Below are 18,079 nucleotides of genomic sequence, written 5' to 3'. Positions count from 1 at the left end.
TTGAATTTTTATTTTATTTGAATTGAAGGAATTTTGTTCCTTGCCTACGTACCCGTTTAAGGGATCAAATCCATCGTAGTTCTCTTCCAAAAATGTTTTTGTTTTTGTTGGTTGATTTTAAGTTTGAAAATGGGAATTTTGAAGAATGAGAGAAAGAGGCCTCAAGGGCATAAGATTTGGAAAATGTGAGGTTTGATTAGTTATTTGCAAAATGTGGTCTAAGTATGATTAAAATTCTTTGAGATTTTGATTAAGAAAATGAAAAGGAAATTTACAATGGGATTTTGATCCCAAGGTTTATTAGAAAATGGTTTGAGTGATGTTGTTCACATTTTTTTGGAAAATTGATTTTTTCTAAGTATGAATTCTAGGCATTCATCTAAACATACAATCCTAAACATACATCTAAACATGCATATTCTAGCTATATATCTAAAGTGAGGTGTGTGCACGTGTCGGTGCTTGTGTCGGTGTACATTATTAGGGTCCATTGTCCTTATTACATCATACCCTAATTGTTTTATCTTGGTTTTCGGGTGTCAAACATTGATTACGTTTGAACCTTTTAAACCGGTGACATCTTATTTTTTCTTGGGAAGGGAAAAAGTAAGCAAAACCCTTGAGAATCGAGGTCCGGGAGTTGTTTTCGCTACGGGAAGGTGTTAGGCACCCATAACGACTATAGTATCCTATAGGAACCGTCTTTAATTTCTACGCGCGCGCTTTATTTTTAAATGCTATTTTGAAATGTTATTTACACCTAGAGTTTGCTAAATGAAGAATTGGAGGGAGAAGAATGTTTTTGGATTTTTATTTTAGTTGAACTGAAGGAATTTTGTTCCTTGCCTACGTACCCGTTTAAGGGATCAAATCCACCGTAGTTCTCTCTCAAAAATGTTTTTGTTTTTGTTGGTTGATTTTAAGTTTGAAAATTGGAATTTTTAAGAATGAGGAAAAGAGGCCTCAAGGGCATGAGATTGGGAAATTGTGAGGTTGAATTAGTCATTTGCAAAAACAAGTCAAAGTATGATTAAAATTTGTTGAAATTTGATTAAGAAAATAAAAGGAAAATTCAATGGGGTTTTGACCCAAGGTTTATTATGAAAAATGCTTGAGTGAAGTTGTTCACATTTGTTTGGAAAATTGGTTTTTTCTAAGTATAAATCCTAGGCATTCATCTAAACATACAATCCTAAACATACATCTAAACATGCATATTCTAGCTATATTATAGTGATGTGTGTGCATGTGTCGGTGCTTGTGTCGGTGTACATTATTAGAGTCCATTGTCCTTTACATCATACCCTAGATACATTCTATGGCCTCTTTGCCAAGAAAATTAAAAGTGCATAAAGGAAAAATATTACAAAACTCCTAAGTGTTTACATTCTAAACTTTGCATGAATTTGAAAATGTAAGAAAATAAAAGAATGAAAATGTGAGATGGAAGATGAAATGATGTATGAAATAATGAACAAATGGTTAGTAATATAAAGCAAGGAATGGTAGAAAATGTAAACAAGAGAAGTATTAAGAACAAGTGCAATATTATCAAGCAAGGGAATAAAACCTAATCAAGAGAAAGTGGTAAAATGTGCCTAATATTCATCACAATGCCAAGGCAAGGCTATGTCCCATAATTCTCATGTTGTGACAAGCTTTTTCAAAAGGTTTATTTCAGCCACAACATGAGAACTACAAAGCCATATCAAGCTCTTAAAGATCATGAATCATCATAAGCCTATTTCACCATTTATTCATATATTAAGGCATACACATAACTTGCACCCCAAGAAATCAATCAAATTGCATTCTCTAATCAACAAAGAAAAGACCATTCAGGAGCTAACGTATTCACAAATTTTCACACCAACATCCATATCAATTTAACAAGATATTGTACGGAATTATAGCAAACAAATTACAAGAAAAATAAACAAAAAACACAAGTAACAATTATACATCTCTTTTATCAATTTTAAGATGTAAAACACTTCACAAAATATCAAGAAAACACTTTGAAAATACACGAGGATTTTAGATGCTTCTATGAAAAGATTTTTTTGAGTCAAAGGAGGTGTGAAAAGCAAGAACAACGTTCAAAATAGCAAGAAACATGGAAAGGAAACAGTCTGCGCAGGAGTCCAAACCCAGGTCCAAGAGGATACGGTGGTTACGGTGGAGAGGGTTGTTGAGGAAGGTAGTTACAGATGGGGGAGTGGCGCGTGAGAAAGAGAAAAAGGAGAGGGAAATTTTCTCTCTCTGATTTCTCAGATTCTGGAAGGAATGTGTAATGATTGGGACCCTGGAAAATTGACCTGTTGACTGCCTTTTATAGCATGCCATGTGTATGGATTGGACCAATGGGTGCTTGCCACGTGGCACCTGACTTGAACACTCCTTTGGACAAATCTGCAATTAACTAAAAAACGAGGACTGCACTGCAATTAATCAAAAAGGACTTAAAAATGCAATTAGTAGAAAATTAGGATTAAAATGAAAAATTAATAAAATTGAGTAAAAAAGGGTAAATTGAAATGAACGTAAAGTGAAACCAAAAATAAAATCAACCAAGGGACTAAAACGAACAAACTACAAAAATGAGGTACTTCAAAGTAACCTCTCTCTGCCGAAATTTCGTGTGAAATGACCAAACTGCCCCTGGGGCTAAAACGACTAAAAATGACTCAGACGCAAATTTTAAAATGGATTTTTAACAGGAAATTAAGCATGAACTTATACATGCGAATTAAAAGACTCAGAGACAATTTTTAGAATTTAAACAGGGTTTTAACACATGAAAAGACTAAAATGCCCCTAGGGGCAAAACTGACTCAAAATGACGTCAACTGCAATTTTTTGAAATGGATTTTGACATAAAATTGAAATGAAGACTTATTCAAACTATTTGAAAGGACTCAAAAAAAAAATTTAAAGATTGAAAGAGATTTTATCATAGGAAATGACTAAAATACCCTTCTATGTGAATTTTGCAAATAATATTGAAATAAAATGCAAGGAAAGATGTAATTGATCAGAGACATATCAAATGACTTGAAATACAAGAAAATAAGAATTGAGTTTGTATTTTTAAGTCCAAAATTAGGGTATAACAATCTTCAGGACTAGAAGAATTATATTACAGGTCTTAGATACTGCTTTCATACACAACAATTAACATATGGAAATGAGCAGACTAGAAGGTATCAGAGAGAAGATCAGAGTTATGCAGTAAAGGACGTATAAGGAAAAATAAATTCCTGTACATCCTAACAGACAGTCAACTGTCACAACACGCTACTTAGAGAAATAGGAATATAGTACTCAGTAGCTCAAACCATCATGATGTTTTAACATCCACAGGAACATTCAGGGACACAGAAGCTTACTCCCCCTCAAGGAGTACAAACAAATATTCTTTACTCCCCCTAATTATGTGCACAAAATAGAATCATACTCGAACTAGATCAATACGAAAACATGCATGCATAAACATAGAAGACTTCAACACATCAACACATCCATCAGAATGTCTCAACATCAATAGGCACATTATCACATTATCTGAACACTAATCCTCCTACTTCAATTAAACATAAGTCAAGTCATGCATATAGTCATGCATATCTACTCCCCCATTTTAGCCATAAAATATGCCAAACTATTTGAATATAACAGATAAGCAGTCTTCAAAGCAGGAGAAGTGTAACATACGAGTACCAAGAAACATAAAGTGCAGGAAAATATGCTGTTACAGACCATAGCACATATAGTGCACAAAATATCCAGGGCATAGCCAAAAAAAAAACAAATACAGCAAAAGAAACAGAAAAGAAATTATTCTTCTGCCTCAGAGCTGCTCCCAGATTCATCTTCTTCTTCATTCTTGTCACCAGCTTCCCCATCTTCATTTTCTGCTTCTTTATCCTCTTCCTCAGATTCAGCCTCATCATCATCTTCTTTTTCACTCTCATCCTCCTTATCTTCTGTACCAGCATCCTGTCCTTCCAGAGTGTGGATCATCAGCTCAAACTTAGCCTTCCTTTTATCCAGCATGACACAGGTGTCTTTCAAGGCCGCAATGATCTCTTCCTTTGTCATAATACCTGTATTAGGAGCAGAGGCAGATGTTCCAACAAGATCCGGAGCATGATGAGCTTTAAATAGTTTCTGGTGGAAGGTGAGAGGTGATTCCCTTTTCATAGCCAGATCAGTAGCAGAGATGATAGCAGGGTGTTGGCTCAGAATGATCTTACACAACAAGGTGGGAAAAGCAATAGGCAATTTCACAGCATCAGTCTTAGCATGCCTCATGGTCTGATCAAAGACATATCTCCCAATGTCCATTTTAGTCTTAGTTCCTACAGCATAGATGAACCTAGCTAAACCAGTTGCAATATCTGAAGAGTGAGTGGTGGGAACCCAATTAGCAGCACCAATTCTGTTAAGAATTGCATACTTCATACTCAGTTTTCCAGAAGAAATCTTCCCTTTCTTTGGCCAAGTTTTCACCTTGTTGGCTGTGATTTCTTTGCAGATTTGATTGTCAGTGGCTTCTACCTCAGCAGCACCTCCTTCAACACCTAGAAAGCTATTTATGATGTTGGGTGAGAAGTTGACACATTCTCCTCTAACATATACCTTTTGATAATCTTTCTTGAGAGGATTGTCACAGTCTTTAGGAATATTTACCAAGAACTCTCGGACCAGCTTTTCATAGCAATCTCCTAGCTTGCACACTGTTTTCTCCAGTCCAGCCTCTTTAATCAAACTCATTACCTCTTGAACTTTCAAGGCTTCTTCACTCAGCTCTCTTTCCAAAGCAAGTCTCCTATGGAAGATAAATTTCCACCTCTGAGCAAAATTTGGGAGATGAAAAGACACTTTGTCAATGGGCACGTCTTCTACAACCAGTAGATCTTTCTTATCAGCTTTCTTGGAATCAGTGGAAACGATGTTTGAAACATCCTTCTCAACATCATACTCAGACTCACTTGAAGAAACAACCTTTCTCTTTTTCGAACTCCCAGCAGCAGCTTTCACCATTACTTTACTCCAACTTTTCTTAGGACCAACACCAGCAGCCTTTGTCCTTCTTTTGGGTGTTTCAGTCACAGGGGTATCAGTTTTCTTTGAGGTTTGGCTAACAGCAGGAACAGACTTACCTTTGTTACTTCTTAGTCTCTTGGCCATGCTATTACCAGGAGTTTGTGTCTGAGGAACATCCTCTAGATTGAGTTTATCAACATCTACCACTCCTTTATCACTTTCTTCTGCTTCCTCATCATTCCTTTTAGAACCATCACCAGAGACACTACCTTCTTCTGTTTGGGTTTTCTCCACAGACTTTTCGGGACCAATCTCCTTGTTAGAATCTGACTCAACACTAGGTACCTTTTCAACACTCACATCCTCTTCTTCACCAGATGACTTAGCAAGTTCAACTAGGGATGTGCTAACATCCGGTTCAACATTCTCTTGACCTAGGGTTTCTTTGGGGTTGTTTTCAACAGAGGCCTCAGTACCAGTTTCCTTTTCCAATTTGTCTAAATTCATGTTCTCAGTACTCTCTATAGCATCATTCAGATCTTCTAACCCTAGTTTTCTATCAGATACAGGTTCATCAGGAATTTGAGTAGAAATAGGATTACCTTTTTCACGATTCGGTGTTGCAACATCTGAGGGAATCTTTGAATCGTCACCAGCGTTAGTATCACTAACAGCAGAGTCTTTCTCCGTCGCCTTAAGAGGATTCTCCTTTTCATAGAGATCTGTCATGGTTAGGGCTTGCTTGGATTCACCCTTCTTTGTGATCTTCCTCTTCTTAGTGGAGGACTTCTCAGCAGTTTTCTTCATAGATTTTACAGGAGGGACAGTGTTGAGTGGCTTGACCATTTTAGGGACAGAGGAACTGGTGTCATGTTGAGTGGCGGCTTTTATTTCAGAGGAAACAGGGGTGCCCTTTTTGTATTTCATGATGGACAAGAGAAATGATATGGGATGAGAAGGAAAGATTGAAGATTGATTTGAATAAGAATGAGTGTGAATGGTTTTGAAAGGTTTTGCGAGAAGAAAGAGAATGACAAGGGTTAGGAGTGATATATGTGGTATGATTTCAGTTGGTAGAGAGAGGGAAGTTAATTGGGGAAAACCGCCTAAATATGTGTGCCCTAATAAACGTGAAGCACAACCTTCTTTTGCACGCTTTCCCTTAGTTAACTGCTATAACTTCTTCCTTGATGAAATGTCCAGTTTGTCCTTTATTTTTCTAAATTTTTTAAGACCCAACAATTCTTCCAAATCATCACTTACTGTTTCTTCTGTAGGGATGCAACTGATTTCTTCTCTAGGATTTCTACTCAGATTTTTTTGAAGTTTCTCAATTTCTAGAGGTGAGCCTCTTGTTACTTCTTGAGAGTGTGAAGTCCTTTGATCTTTCTGATGTTTCAGCATCCTGTCCAACATGTCAACATGTTCTTCAGGGATCCATTTGTAGCAGTCATTCTTAGTTCTTTTTCCTTGCATAAGAACTCGTCCCTCCTTATTTGTTACCCTGCATCCAAGTTTATTGAATCTTACCTCCAGATCCTGGTCACACAGCTGAATCACGCTGATTAAATTGAGAAGAGTCCTTCAACAAATAAGACATTATCAAGTTTAGGTAGCTTATTACTGATCAACTTACCTTTACCTCGTATTTCTCCCCTACCATCATCACCAAAAGTTACATGTCCTTTTTCACAAGGTCTTATGTATTCGAAATAGTTATCATTCCCAGTCATATGTTTGGAACAACCACTGTCAAAATATCAAACTTCTTTTGATATTGGTTTTTTAGACGTGTGTCCTACCAAGCCAACGTTGTCACTCTTAGGCAACCATTTGTAATTAAATTTACACGGATAACCGTATAGTTTGTAGCAGAAAGGTCTAATGTGACCTTTTCTCTTACAATGATGACAAATCCATGGGCGAGTTTTCCTTTTCTCATGCAGATGTTGTTGAGAAGGTTCCAACATTGTCTTGTTGTCAGAGGTTCCACCATTTTCTGAAGTGTCTGTAACCTTATGCTTCTTAGGTTCTTCTTTTCTTATCAATCCATGATCTTCCACCATTTATACATTTTGTTTGTGTCTTGGCCTCACCTTCTACAGCATTATTCAGAGATGTAGACTTGTTTTCAACCTGTATTTTTAATTCTCCAATTTGTGAGTTTAAACATGTTACCTCAACATTGAGATCAGATACTGAAGGTGAGAAAAACACAAGAAGGGGGGGTTGAATTGTGTTTTGAAAAATTCTTCGTTTCTCCTAAAAACTGAACACACTGATCAGAAGCTAAGTGAGACAGCTTCTGAAGTGATAATCAGAATCTAAATGCAGCGGAAAAAACAGAGAGAGAGAAGAAGAACGACACAAAGCAATTATACTGGTTCCTTCCACAATCCGGAAGTAGTCCAGTCCCCCTTGCACTTCCAAGGAGATTTCACTATGAGTAATATCTGATTACAAATGCTCAAGCACACAAGCAAGAGACTTCCTTTGCTCAAGCACACAAGCTAGAGACTTCCTTTGCTCAAGAACACAATCAAGAGACTTCCTGCTCAAGCACAACTGCAAGAGACTTCCTAACTAAACAAAATTACACAGAAAATTGTTTAAGGTTGAACACTTGATATACAATCAGAGGTGCTCACAATACAAATCAGATACAGACTCAATGGACTTAAGAATTTCTAAGATATGACTTTGAGACACAGAAATTCTAAGTGAATGCAGAACAATTTCAGCAGAGGTTTGGTACTTGTGAAAATCTTGTGAGTCTTTCGTTCAGCGTTCTTGCATTGCCAAATCTCTAGGTCTTCACTCCTTTATATAGAGGTGTGAAAGAGACGTTGTGAAATTGCCAGCACACCAAAGAGTCGTTGTTGAAGCTTGATCTTTCACCAATGATATTTTGCCTGATTTGGTTGTTGTCCTATGAAGAACCAATTTGAAATCCATTCCTTATCCAAAGGAACATATATGCAGGCGAGACCGTATTCTGGAGCTGTTTTCTTGTCTTGTAGCGTGGACACAAAACAGAGTGGTGGAGAACGTGGTTGTACAATTCGTACAAAGTACAATGTCAACGCTTTCGTCCAAATTGCAAGCACAAGCCTTCAAACACCTTTGAAATGACCGTTGCAATGTTCCACTAATTTTCTGTTATGTTTTCGAATCCAATAGACAGTTTTGCAATGTAGTTCCTTCAATCTTTGAATGTTTTGCAAATCCAGTTGATCTTCAGCTTCTGGTGAAATGACTTCTGATGAGGCAGCTTCTGATGGTGCAGCTTCTGATGATGTGGCTTCTGGACCTCTTGTCTTCAGAAGCACTATTCTTCAGGAGCAGCTTTACTTCAGGAGCGGTATTTCTTCAGGAGCAGCTTGACTTCAGGAGTGCTTTGCCTTCAGAATCATCTAAGCTTCATTTCCTTTGCTCTTTATTTGCTCATTCAGAACCAATGATGATGTAACTTTATAATTATGGTCCTGTACACTTGAACAAATATTAGCTAGTCCAATTTACAATTTTTAATACCTTGTTATCATCAAAACTCTTTAAGGTTCATTGTTAAACACATTTTGTTCCAACAGATACTTTTGTCAGAAGAGCCTTTTTATCTTCAAGGAGTTGATTATTTATCTTCTTTTGTTCTCCTAACATCTTACAGATTTCAGTGCTTCTAGCATGCAGATCGTTATATGCAGTAACTAGGTCATCATATTCTAATTCATCATCACAAGATTCATCATCAGAGTAGATTTTTCCTGTTAGAGCAGTTACTTGTCTAGAGAACATACCTTCATTTAATCTTTCAGACACATTCTTCTCAGACCAAGCACTATTGAGGCTTTTCTTGTGGAAGTTAGTGCATTCTGTTGTTAAGTGACCAAAACCACCACATTCACTATATTGATCTTCCTTGTCTTTCTGTTTTTCTCTGATGTTGGACTTAATGTTCTGACCATTTGTTGCCAAACTCACAATTTTGTTGAACAGTTTTCCTAGGAGAACTACAGACTAAGTCAAGTTTTCATTATTTCCAAGATTCCCTTGAGCTTTTCTAATGCCAGTAGAATGATCTTCCTTTTCAACCCTGTCGTTGATGATGATTTCAAAATTCTGAAGAGATCCAATGAGCTCTTCTATCTTTATTTCAGAAATGTTTTGAGCTTCTTCTATAGCAATGACTTTCATGTCGAATCTTTTGGGAAGCGACCTGAGAATTTTTCTGACCAGTTTTTCTTCAGACATCTTTTCCCCAAGAGTGTCAAAATTATTAGACATGTCAAGAATGTTCATGTAGAATTCTTGAATATTCTCATCTTCCTTCATGGTCAGTTTTTCAAACTGAGTGGTTAGAAGCTGTAATCTAGATATTTTCACTCCTGAGGTGCCTTCATAAGTAATTTCCAGAATTTCCCATGCCTTTTTAGCAACATTGCATTGTTTAATCATTCTGAACACATTTTGATCAACCCCGTTGAAGATAGCATTTAGAGCCTTAGAATTTGCTAGTGACAATTCATCTTCAGGAGCAGTCCACTCCTCTTCCGGTTTCAGGACAGTTGTTTTGTTTCCATCTTTGTCAAGGACAACTGGATGTTCCCAACCTCTTAACACTGCTTTCCAGATTTTACTATCTATGGACTTTAGGTATGCACACATACGTGACTTCCAGTAGTCATAATTTGTTCCATCTAACAAAGGTGGTCTGTTAACGAATCCTCCTTCTTTCTCCATATTGCCAGAATAGATCTCCTCTGGATCTCACCCAATAACAGGCAGGGTGCCTGCTTTGATGCCAATTGTTATTCTGGCACGTTAGACTTACGATGTTCTAAACGATGTTCCAACACAGGACACAGTAAACAGATGTTGTATATGATGTTTAGAACATTAAGCTAATAGACATAAATATAATAAAGCAAATAATAGACAGGAAAGAAAAGAGGCACAGAGAATTGTTAACCCAGTTCGGTGCAACGTCACCTACATCTGGGGGCTACCAAGCCAGGAAGGAAATCCACTAGTGCAGTCCGTATTCAAAAGCTCTCAGCAAACCACATTTGCACTTAAGACCTAGGACCTACCCCAACTAGACTTCAACCTAGGAACTCCTAGATTTGAGATCCCATCTCACTCCCTTACAACAGATCACAATCCCCTGTGATTCCCAAATTACAGACTCAATTCAAATGAGGTTACCCTCGAAAAACAACAACTTGCAACCTTGCTTAAAAGCTTAGATGCAGTCCACAATCTTCCTAGCTCCTTGCTTAAAAGCTTCGGAGTAGTGCACAGTATTACAACTCAAAGCACAGTCCTAAACATGTATCAAGATGATACACGAAAGGCTCACAATATGTATGACTCAAAACCTAAACAAAAACTCTATTTGTTGCACAATGTCTTGAATGAATATCTTCAGGTCTTGCAGCCTTTTATATACTGAAGCAAGGCGTGTCATTCCTTCAATCATGCTTCAGATCGGATCAGTGACTTCTTCATTAAGCAATGGACGAATATAGAAACTCCTATAAAATAGGCTTTATTAAAAGTCACATAAAAATACTTTCCTAAGTCATTTCATCAATTCCTTAAGAAATCACATATGTTCTGATCTCTTCATAATTGCACACGGTTCATACCAACACATGCTGGTGTGGATTCCTTCAATCAAGCAAGCGCGTGCGTAAACATAGGTCAGGCCCAGAACGTACAGAACAACTCTTGATGTTGGAACATTGTGTTCCACATCTGAAGTGAATATTTGTTTTAGGCAAAAGTGAAGCCAACATACAAATATCCAACAAGTTAACTTAGGTTTTAGGTTAAAATTAGGGCTAAAATAATCACCCGGGTTAACTTTTATATATAAGAAGATGTATGGGGTCTCAAAGTAGGTAAGGGGTAATACAATAAAAGTTAGCTTAGGTTTTAGGTTAAAATTAGGGCTAAAATAATCATCCAGATTAACTTTTATATATAAGAAGATGTATGGGGTCTCAAAATAGGTCAGGGTAATACAGTAAAAGGTAGCTTAGGTTTTAGGTTAAAATTAGGGCTAAAATAATCACCCGGGTTAAATTTTTTATATAAGAAGATGTATGGGGTCTCAAAGTAGGTCAGGGGTAATACAGTAAAAGTTGGCTTAGGTTTTAGGTTAAAATTAGGGCTAAAATAATCACCCGGGTTAACTTTTATATATAAAAAGATATATATAAATTGCAACAATAACATACATACTTTGCATATTTAAGATGACTATTTATCATTGTTGCTTTGCACATCTTCCCCAAGCTTTATTCTAATTTTCTTTTGTGTATTATTTCTGTTGAGCAACGTGGTTTTATTTGGGATCACAACATCTCTGATTGTGTCATTCTAGCCTCTAAAGTTATTAATATGATTGATAAACGTCAGTATGGGGGTAATGTGGCTATGAAGGTTGATATTTCTAAGGCTTTCGACACTTTGGATTGGAATTTTTTGCTCTCTGTGTTACAGAAGTTTGGTTTTTCGGATGTTTTTATCAATAGGATTTTGGCCATCTTGCACTCAGCTAGGCTCTCTATTTTGGTGAACTCAAAGTTGTTGGTTATTTCTCTTGCACTCGAGGAGTCTGTCAGGGGGACCCCTTGTCTCCCCTTCTGTTCTGTATTGCAGAGGAGGTTCTTACTTGTGCTATTTTTGTGGCTCGTGTTGCGAGACAGATTACCCATATGTCCTATTCTAGAGGTGTTTCCTTTCCCAATCATATATTATATGCTGATGATGTGATGATTTTTTGTACCGTCATTAAATGTAATATTTGTCGGCTTTTGCATATTTTTCATGATTATTCAGAGGTGTTTGGTCAAGTCATTAATACTGCAAAGAGTCGTTTTCTCACTGGTTACATGACATGCACCCGTACTCAGATGTTTTCTAACCTTCTTGGGTTCAGTGTAGGTGTTATCCCCTTCACTTATCTTGGGTGCCCCATTTTTAAGGGAAAGCCAAAGTGTGCACACTTTCAATTTATCACTGACAGAATTAAGATGAAGCTTGCGACTTGGAAGGGAACTATTCTCTCCATCATTGGGCGTGTTCAGCTGGTTAAGTCTATTATTCATGGCATGATGGTTTATTCTTTCTATGTGTATATGTGGTCGATGAGACTCTTACATTTGTTGGATACATGGATCAAAAAATTTATCTAGAGCGATGATATTCTCTCGTCAAAGGTTTGCACAGTTTCTTGGAAGATAATGTGTCGCCCTTGGGCAGCATGAGGTCTTGATTTAAAGCCGACTCGTTTAATTAATGAGTTCCTTATTCTTAAGTTGGCTTGGAATCTTGTTTCTTCTCAGTCGCATTTGCCGGAGCTGTTTAAGAAGCGGTTCTTCTCTGGTGGCCAGCCGCTCAACGGTTATTACTAATTAATTATGGATTGTGGAAACAGGTGAACATATTCATATATGGACTGATAATTTGTTGGGGCAGCCGTTGGTTGAATTGCTTCATGTTCATGCTTTATTCCATGAGGATTTTAATGGTATGGTTTCTTACTTATTTGTTGATGGTGTCTAGCATATTCCGGTGACATGGAGAGCCATTCCTGTTGTGCCTTCTTGCATGGATTATTTTGTTCTGCCTTGCACTCCTCTTCCGGATTTGATGGTCTGGCCGCAAGCTGCTGATGGTAGGCTCTCGGCGAAGCATGCTTTCTCTTTTTGAGGCCAAATATGGAGTCTCTGCCATGGGCAGATTCGATTTAGAAACCATGTATTCCGCCTGCTCATTCTTTTATTTTTTGGTGCTTAATGCATGGTAAAATGCCTACGGATGAAAACCTCAGGAAGCGGGGATGTATTGTGGTCTCGGTTTGTTGTCTTTGTTGGAATTCGGCTGAATCTTCGGATCATTTGCTCCTCTGATGTACCTTTGCATTGGAGCTTTGGAATTGGATTGGTGGAAAGCTCAATTGTGTGTTGGATAAGACTTCGGTGCACTCTCTTCTTTCTTGTATCCCTCCTCATTGCTCATCCCAAGTCTATGATATGTTTCTAGCTGCGGTGCTCCACCCTTTACACTCTATTTGGATTTCTCGGAAGACTATTCGGTTCCCTTTGAATTCGACCCTTCATGCTGCAAAGGTTCGTGTGCATTCTTTGGTTTCTATGAGTGGTAATGCTTTAATTGGGAAGTGATTAGTTTCGGATGGTCCTTTTCTTGACTCTTTTTCGGTCTCTCCCCATAACCGTCGAGTCAAGGACATCATTGCAGTCTTGTTCCCACCTTCCCTTGGATCAAGGTGAATACAGACGGTTCTGTTATTGGTTCTAACGCTGCTTGTGGAGGGTTATTCCACGATCATTAGGAACCTTCCTTGGAGCTTTTTCTTGTAACATTGGTAATTCATCTTTTTTTCACTCTGAGATTACTAATTTCATATTTGCCATCAAGTATGCTGCTCGGAATGGATGGATGAACATTTGGCCAGAGAGCGACTGCACCAGTGCTTTGATGATTTTTAGGAACGCTTCTTTGGGCCCGGTCTCGCTTCGGAACAGATGGCATAATGCTTGCTCTCTTGGTGTTCAGGTCCTCTCCTCACATATTTATCGTAAAGGTAACTGATGTGCCGATAAATTGGCAAATATGGGGCACTCAGTTCAAGGTTCAGTCTGGCTGCTTTTGGTTTTCATTCCTGATCGGTGTGGTCTTCCTAACTACAGATTTCCCTTGTCTGTTAATTTGCCTCTATTTTATTTTTCTTTCTGTTTTACTTCTTTTCTCACAGCTTTGAGGGTTTTGGCCTAGTCCCCATTTTTTATATATACTTTTCTCCTTTTTTTTTAATAATTCTTTTTAGTTTGGCGGCATAGGATGAAGGTTTCGTGGGGTGGCAAACCTAGTTGGGACGTCGTTGTTGCCTTAAAAATTGAACTAAACATGCATTTTGCTAAAGTAATATGAAGTTATTAATTCTGCATTATTTTTAGAGGATATATTATTATTGTAACCTTAAATATTAAAGAAAATCGTTAATTGTTTGTCTTTAATATCTTTTGAGTCAAGGATAAGAAAAAAACATATAAATTTTTAAGTTTAGGGGGCATTTTGCACATAAGTTCAAAACTTCGGGGGGGTATTTGCAAAACGTCGTGTTGACTAACAGAAAAATTTGACGGAGGGGGTAAATTGATTAACGTTGTGCAATTTCAGGGGGGTAATTGACGTTTTGTTAATTTCAGGGGGGTAATTGACGAAACTTACAATTTCAGGGGGGTAATTGCCTATTTACTCTTAAAAAAATCATTTATTCTAATTATATTATTCTAATATTTATGCTTATGTCAAATGTATAATAGGTGGTTGAAAAAAGTATTTTTCATCTCCAGAAATTTATTTTCTTTTAGATGAAGTGAAAATTATTGTAGAAAACTTATTGAAGACTAAAAAAAATTATCAAACGTAACATATTCATTATAAATTTTAACCATTTTAAATTCAAATTTGTATGTCATATTATGATAAATATGCAGCTCTTGGAATATAAGGATCATGTTTTTATGCATCCCATGTTTCAAAACAAATTTCCTTCATGATATTTGCGGTTAATCATAATATACGAACATCCCGTTTATAAGATTCATGGTCTAGTATTTATGTTAGACATACCTATGCCAACAACAATGGGTTAGAATCTGCGAAGCCCGGATACAAGATACGATACGGATACGATACTGCACCGATACGCCGATACGGGAAAATTTCAAAAATCAAGATACGATACGGCTGGGATACGTTAATAAAAAAATTATATAATTAAATTTACAATATAATTATAACAATTTTTTTAATATGCAAATATATTAACAAACACAAGAAACCAGACTCGTAGCACATTAACATAAATATAAATAATATTGACGATTAAGAGAGTGATCATTAGTCAATTACATACGCAATATATACCAAAAAGAGCATCATCAGTGCTATACATCAATGCTACACTATATCCAAAATGAACATTGTTAGTGATATACTATATTGATCCAAAAAAGAAGCACTATATCCAAAAAAGAACACATCACTACTAAGAGTTAACACTAACATGTAACTAACTTGTACAATATAATGTTTTTATTCTTATTTTTTTTAAAAAAGAAAAAAATCAAAATAATATAAAAAAAACACAAGTATCCGTCAGTATCGAGACGTATCGGAAAGTATCGGATAATTATTTTTTAAAAAAATAAAATTTAATATTTGGATACTCTCCGGATACGTATCGGGAAGTATCGGGCAGATATCGGTGCAGGATACGCAGGAGATACGATACGTCATCCATTTTGAAGTATCGGGGCTTCACAGGTTAGAATTCAGTCATATTTGATAAAGAGAATGTTGTGATGTATTAAGTGTCAATTACAACCAGGCACGGATCTACACAGCCTATAATGGGGTCAGCCTTTTATGGCAAAATTACTAACCAAGAGTTTTATATTCTGATGGTTTGACCCCCCACTTGAAATGTTATGTTGACCCCCCATTGTCCAATTAATTAATCAATTGCACCGCAAAAAAACACTACTACTTATTTAGTGTGCAATTGTGCATTGCTTTGGAAACTAACACTATGTTTGGTTGTGAGAAGAAATTGAGAAGAGAGAAAGAGGTGAGAAAGAAGGAGAGAAGAAAGAAAGATATGAGAAATAGAGTAGATTTGATGAGTTGTTTGGTACAAGAGAAAGAAGAGAGAAATAGAAGAGAAAGAAGTATTGATTATTTTTGAAAGTACAAAAATACCCTTGAATTAAAACACATTCTAGCAAAATTAAATTAATTAATTCTATTTTATTTTAAGAGAAATCAATGAATTTTGTTATATACTTTAATTTTCAATTAGTTATATTAATTAGATTAACTAATTAATTGTTAATTTTGACATTATAATATAATAAACTTAATTATAATTTATTATTTTATTAAACTAAGTTTGTAATATTCTAACGTCAATTCATTCAATCAAAACCAACATAGTCAAAGATATAAATAAGTCTTTCAAAAAATAAAGATATAAATAAGCTTCAGTTCTTAAGAAAAAAACATATAAAAATAGCTTTAGCACTAACACGATAACAATAATATTGTACAGGTCCTTCAAAAAAATAATATTGTACAGGGGATATCACTTTCTCAACTTGATGGATGGGACTATGAGAGAAGGGCAGAATAGGAAAATAATAAATGTTGCTGCTTTCTCTCTTCTTTCTTCGCAAATCTGAGGAGAACCACAAAAGCGTGGGTCCCATCAAAATTATGTCTTTCTCACCTGTTTCTCTGCTCTTCCAAACCAAAGAAATGGCCACTTTCTCTCATACTTCTCTCTTCAGTGTCTCTCTCGTCCCTATTTCTTGCTTACCAAACAGACTGTAAATGCTGGTCTTTATTCAACAATCAAAAAATTTCTTAAATTATAGATAAACGAAATGGAAATGGGTGGACATGTGGAAGGTGATGCGCACCACATAAGTTTTTTTTTTTTAATTCGTCTCTACTCTTGATGTTTTGTGTTTTAACTTTTAAGTGGGAGACTCTTTGATTAATAAAAAGGTTCTTCTAACCGGTGTCTCCGGAACACTGGTTAAGCATACCATAAAAGGGAATTATTACCATAAGAGTGAACTGTTTTTGACTTTATTATAAATTAATTAAACAATTTCAATACATTAACTATTATATAATTTCCTTTTTCATATCCTTAACCAGTGTCCGGGGGCACCAGTTAGAATTTCCCTAATAAAAAATAAGTGGGAGATTCGTGAAGGTGTAATTAATTTGTTTGAAGTTTATTGAAATCTAGTGACGAAACATTAATGTAAGTTGTTCTTTTATTACTCCCTCCGTTTCAAAATGAGTGTCGCTTTAGCCAAAAAAATTTGTTTCAAAATGAGTGTCGCTTTCAGTTTCCAATGCAATAATAACTTTTTCTTTTCAATTTTACCCTCCAATTAATACTCTGCACACTACTTCCAAAATATTACTTTTAAAACTAACCAATAGTTAATAAGGATAATTTGGTAAAATAATCATTCTCTTTCTCTTAATCATTGCATTTCTTAATATGTGTGTAAATACCTAAAACGACACTCATTTTGAAACGGAGGGAGTATTTTTTTCCTCCTAAAAAGTTTAGTGACAAAACTCATATACACTAAATACAAAGAAGTAAGAAATGGTGGTTCAAAATTCTATTCTAACATATCAAATGTCTCTATAATCCTTTATCACCTTAGTTGTACGGGTTGTTACTTTTTTTCCTTTCATTTTTGTAATATTGTATTATTGAGATTTAGTAATTTCTCCCTCAATATTTTTTAAGTTATTACACTTGTGCTCTAACAGATAATTATTTAGTGTTATATTATTTTAATTGACTAAAGAGTGATGTGTCTTCAGATTTTAGATATATAAAGGTATAATTTTTTTTTTTTGACAAGAAGAAACTTATTGCATTTCATTTAGAATAATAGTAGAGATACAAGATGGAATCCTAATATGAATATGGAAACTAGCATGACGCAAAGTCACTCTAGCAAAGCTATGAGCGACTTCGTTGGCTTGTCTCCGAATAAACCTAACATCAGAGGTTACTAAATCAGAAGCTAATAGGCGTCTACAATCATTGATTACTGCGCTAAAAGCAGAGACGCCACTTTTACTACCATAAAGGTATAATTTTTGTAATCTCTAATTTTTTTCCCTAATGATAAATATGACGTCGCCATTTATCGCTAGTGCATTATTATATTTTATGATAAATGATATACCTGAATATAATAAGTGATCTTGACCCCACTTATTAAATTTTCTGGATCCGTCACTGATTACAACTCAACGTTAAATAGAAGAGTGAAGGTAGGACAACATTTAAGTGAAAAGACTTATATACTTAATGTTTTAAAATATTGGATGTAGATTTGATATCATTCTTACATTGATGATTTCTCTTTGTTCAATGGGTCGATTGACGCATTGT

At 35.9% G+C, this 18,079-nt stretch overlaps 3 protein-coding genes across 3 annotated transcripts; 1 reads left to right on the top strand and 2 right to left on the bottom strand.

Annotated features, from left to right (window-relative positions):
* Window positions 1-3,508: 3,508 nt before the first annotated feature.
* LOC146904667 (uncharacterized) lies at window positions 3,509-5,976 on the bottom strand. The gene has a single exon (XM_085728340.1). It carries the CDS (start codon window positions 5,974-5,976, stop codon window positions 3,838-3,840), a length of 2,139 nt encoding a protein of 712 aa, XP_085584466.1. The 3' UTR covers window positions 3,509-3,837.
* Window positions 5,977-9,066: 3,090 nt separating this feature from the next.
* Window positions 9,067-9,789, bottom strand: LOC146904666 (uncharacterized). The gene has a single exon (XM_085728339.1). It carries the CDS (start codon window positions 9,787-9,789, stop codon window positions 9,067-9,069), a length of 723 nt encoding a protein of 240 aa, XP_085584465.1.
* Window positions 9,790-11,454: 1,665 nt separating this feature from the next.
* LOC146904665 (uncharacterized) lies at window positions 11,455-12,768 on the top strand. Its single transcript, XM_085728338.1, has 3 exons — window positions 11,455-11,706; window positions 11,898-12,173; window positions 12,622-12,768. The coding sequence occupies exons 1-3, from the start codon at window positions 11,455-11,457 to the stop codon at window positions 12,766-12,768; spliced, it is 675 nt and encodes a 224-aa protein (XP_085584464.1).
* The last annotated feature ends 5,311 nt before the right edge of the window (window positions 12,769-18,079 follow it).

This window comes from Medicago sativa, chromosome 7, assembly GCF_051527215.1.
Source record: "Medicago sativa cultivar Bolivia chromosome 7, Bolivia_mono, whole genome shotgun sequence".
Taxonomy (NCBI): domain Eukaryota; kingdom Viridiplantae; phylum Streptophyta; class Magnoliopsida; order Fabales; family Fabaceae; genus Medicago; species Medicago sativa.
The sequence above is the reverse complement of the archived record's forward strand: the minus strand, read 5'-3'. Positions and strand labels throughout refer to the sequence as shown.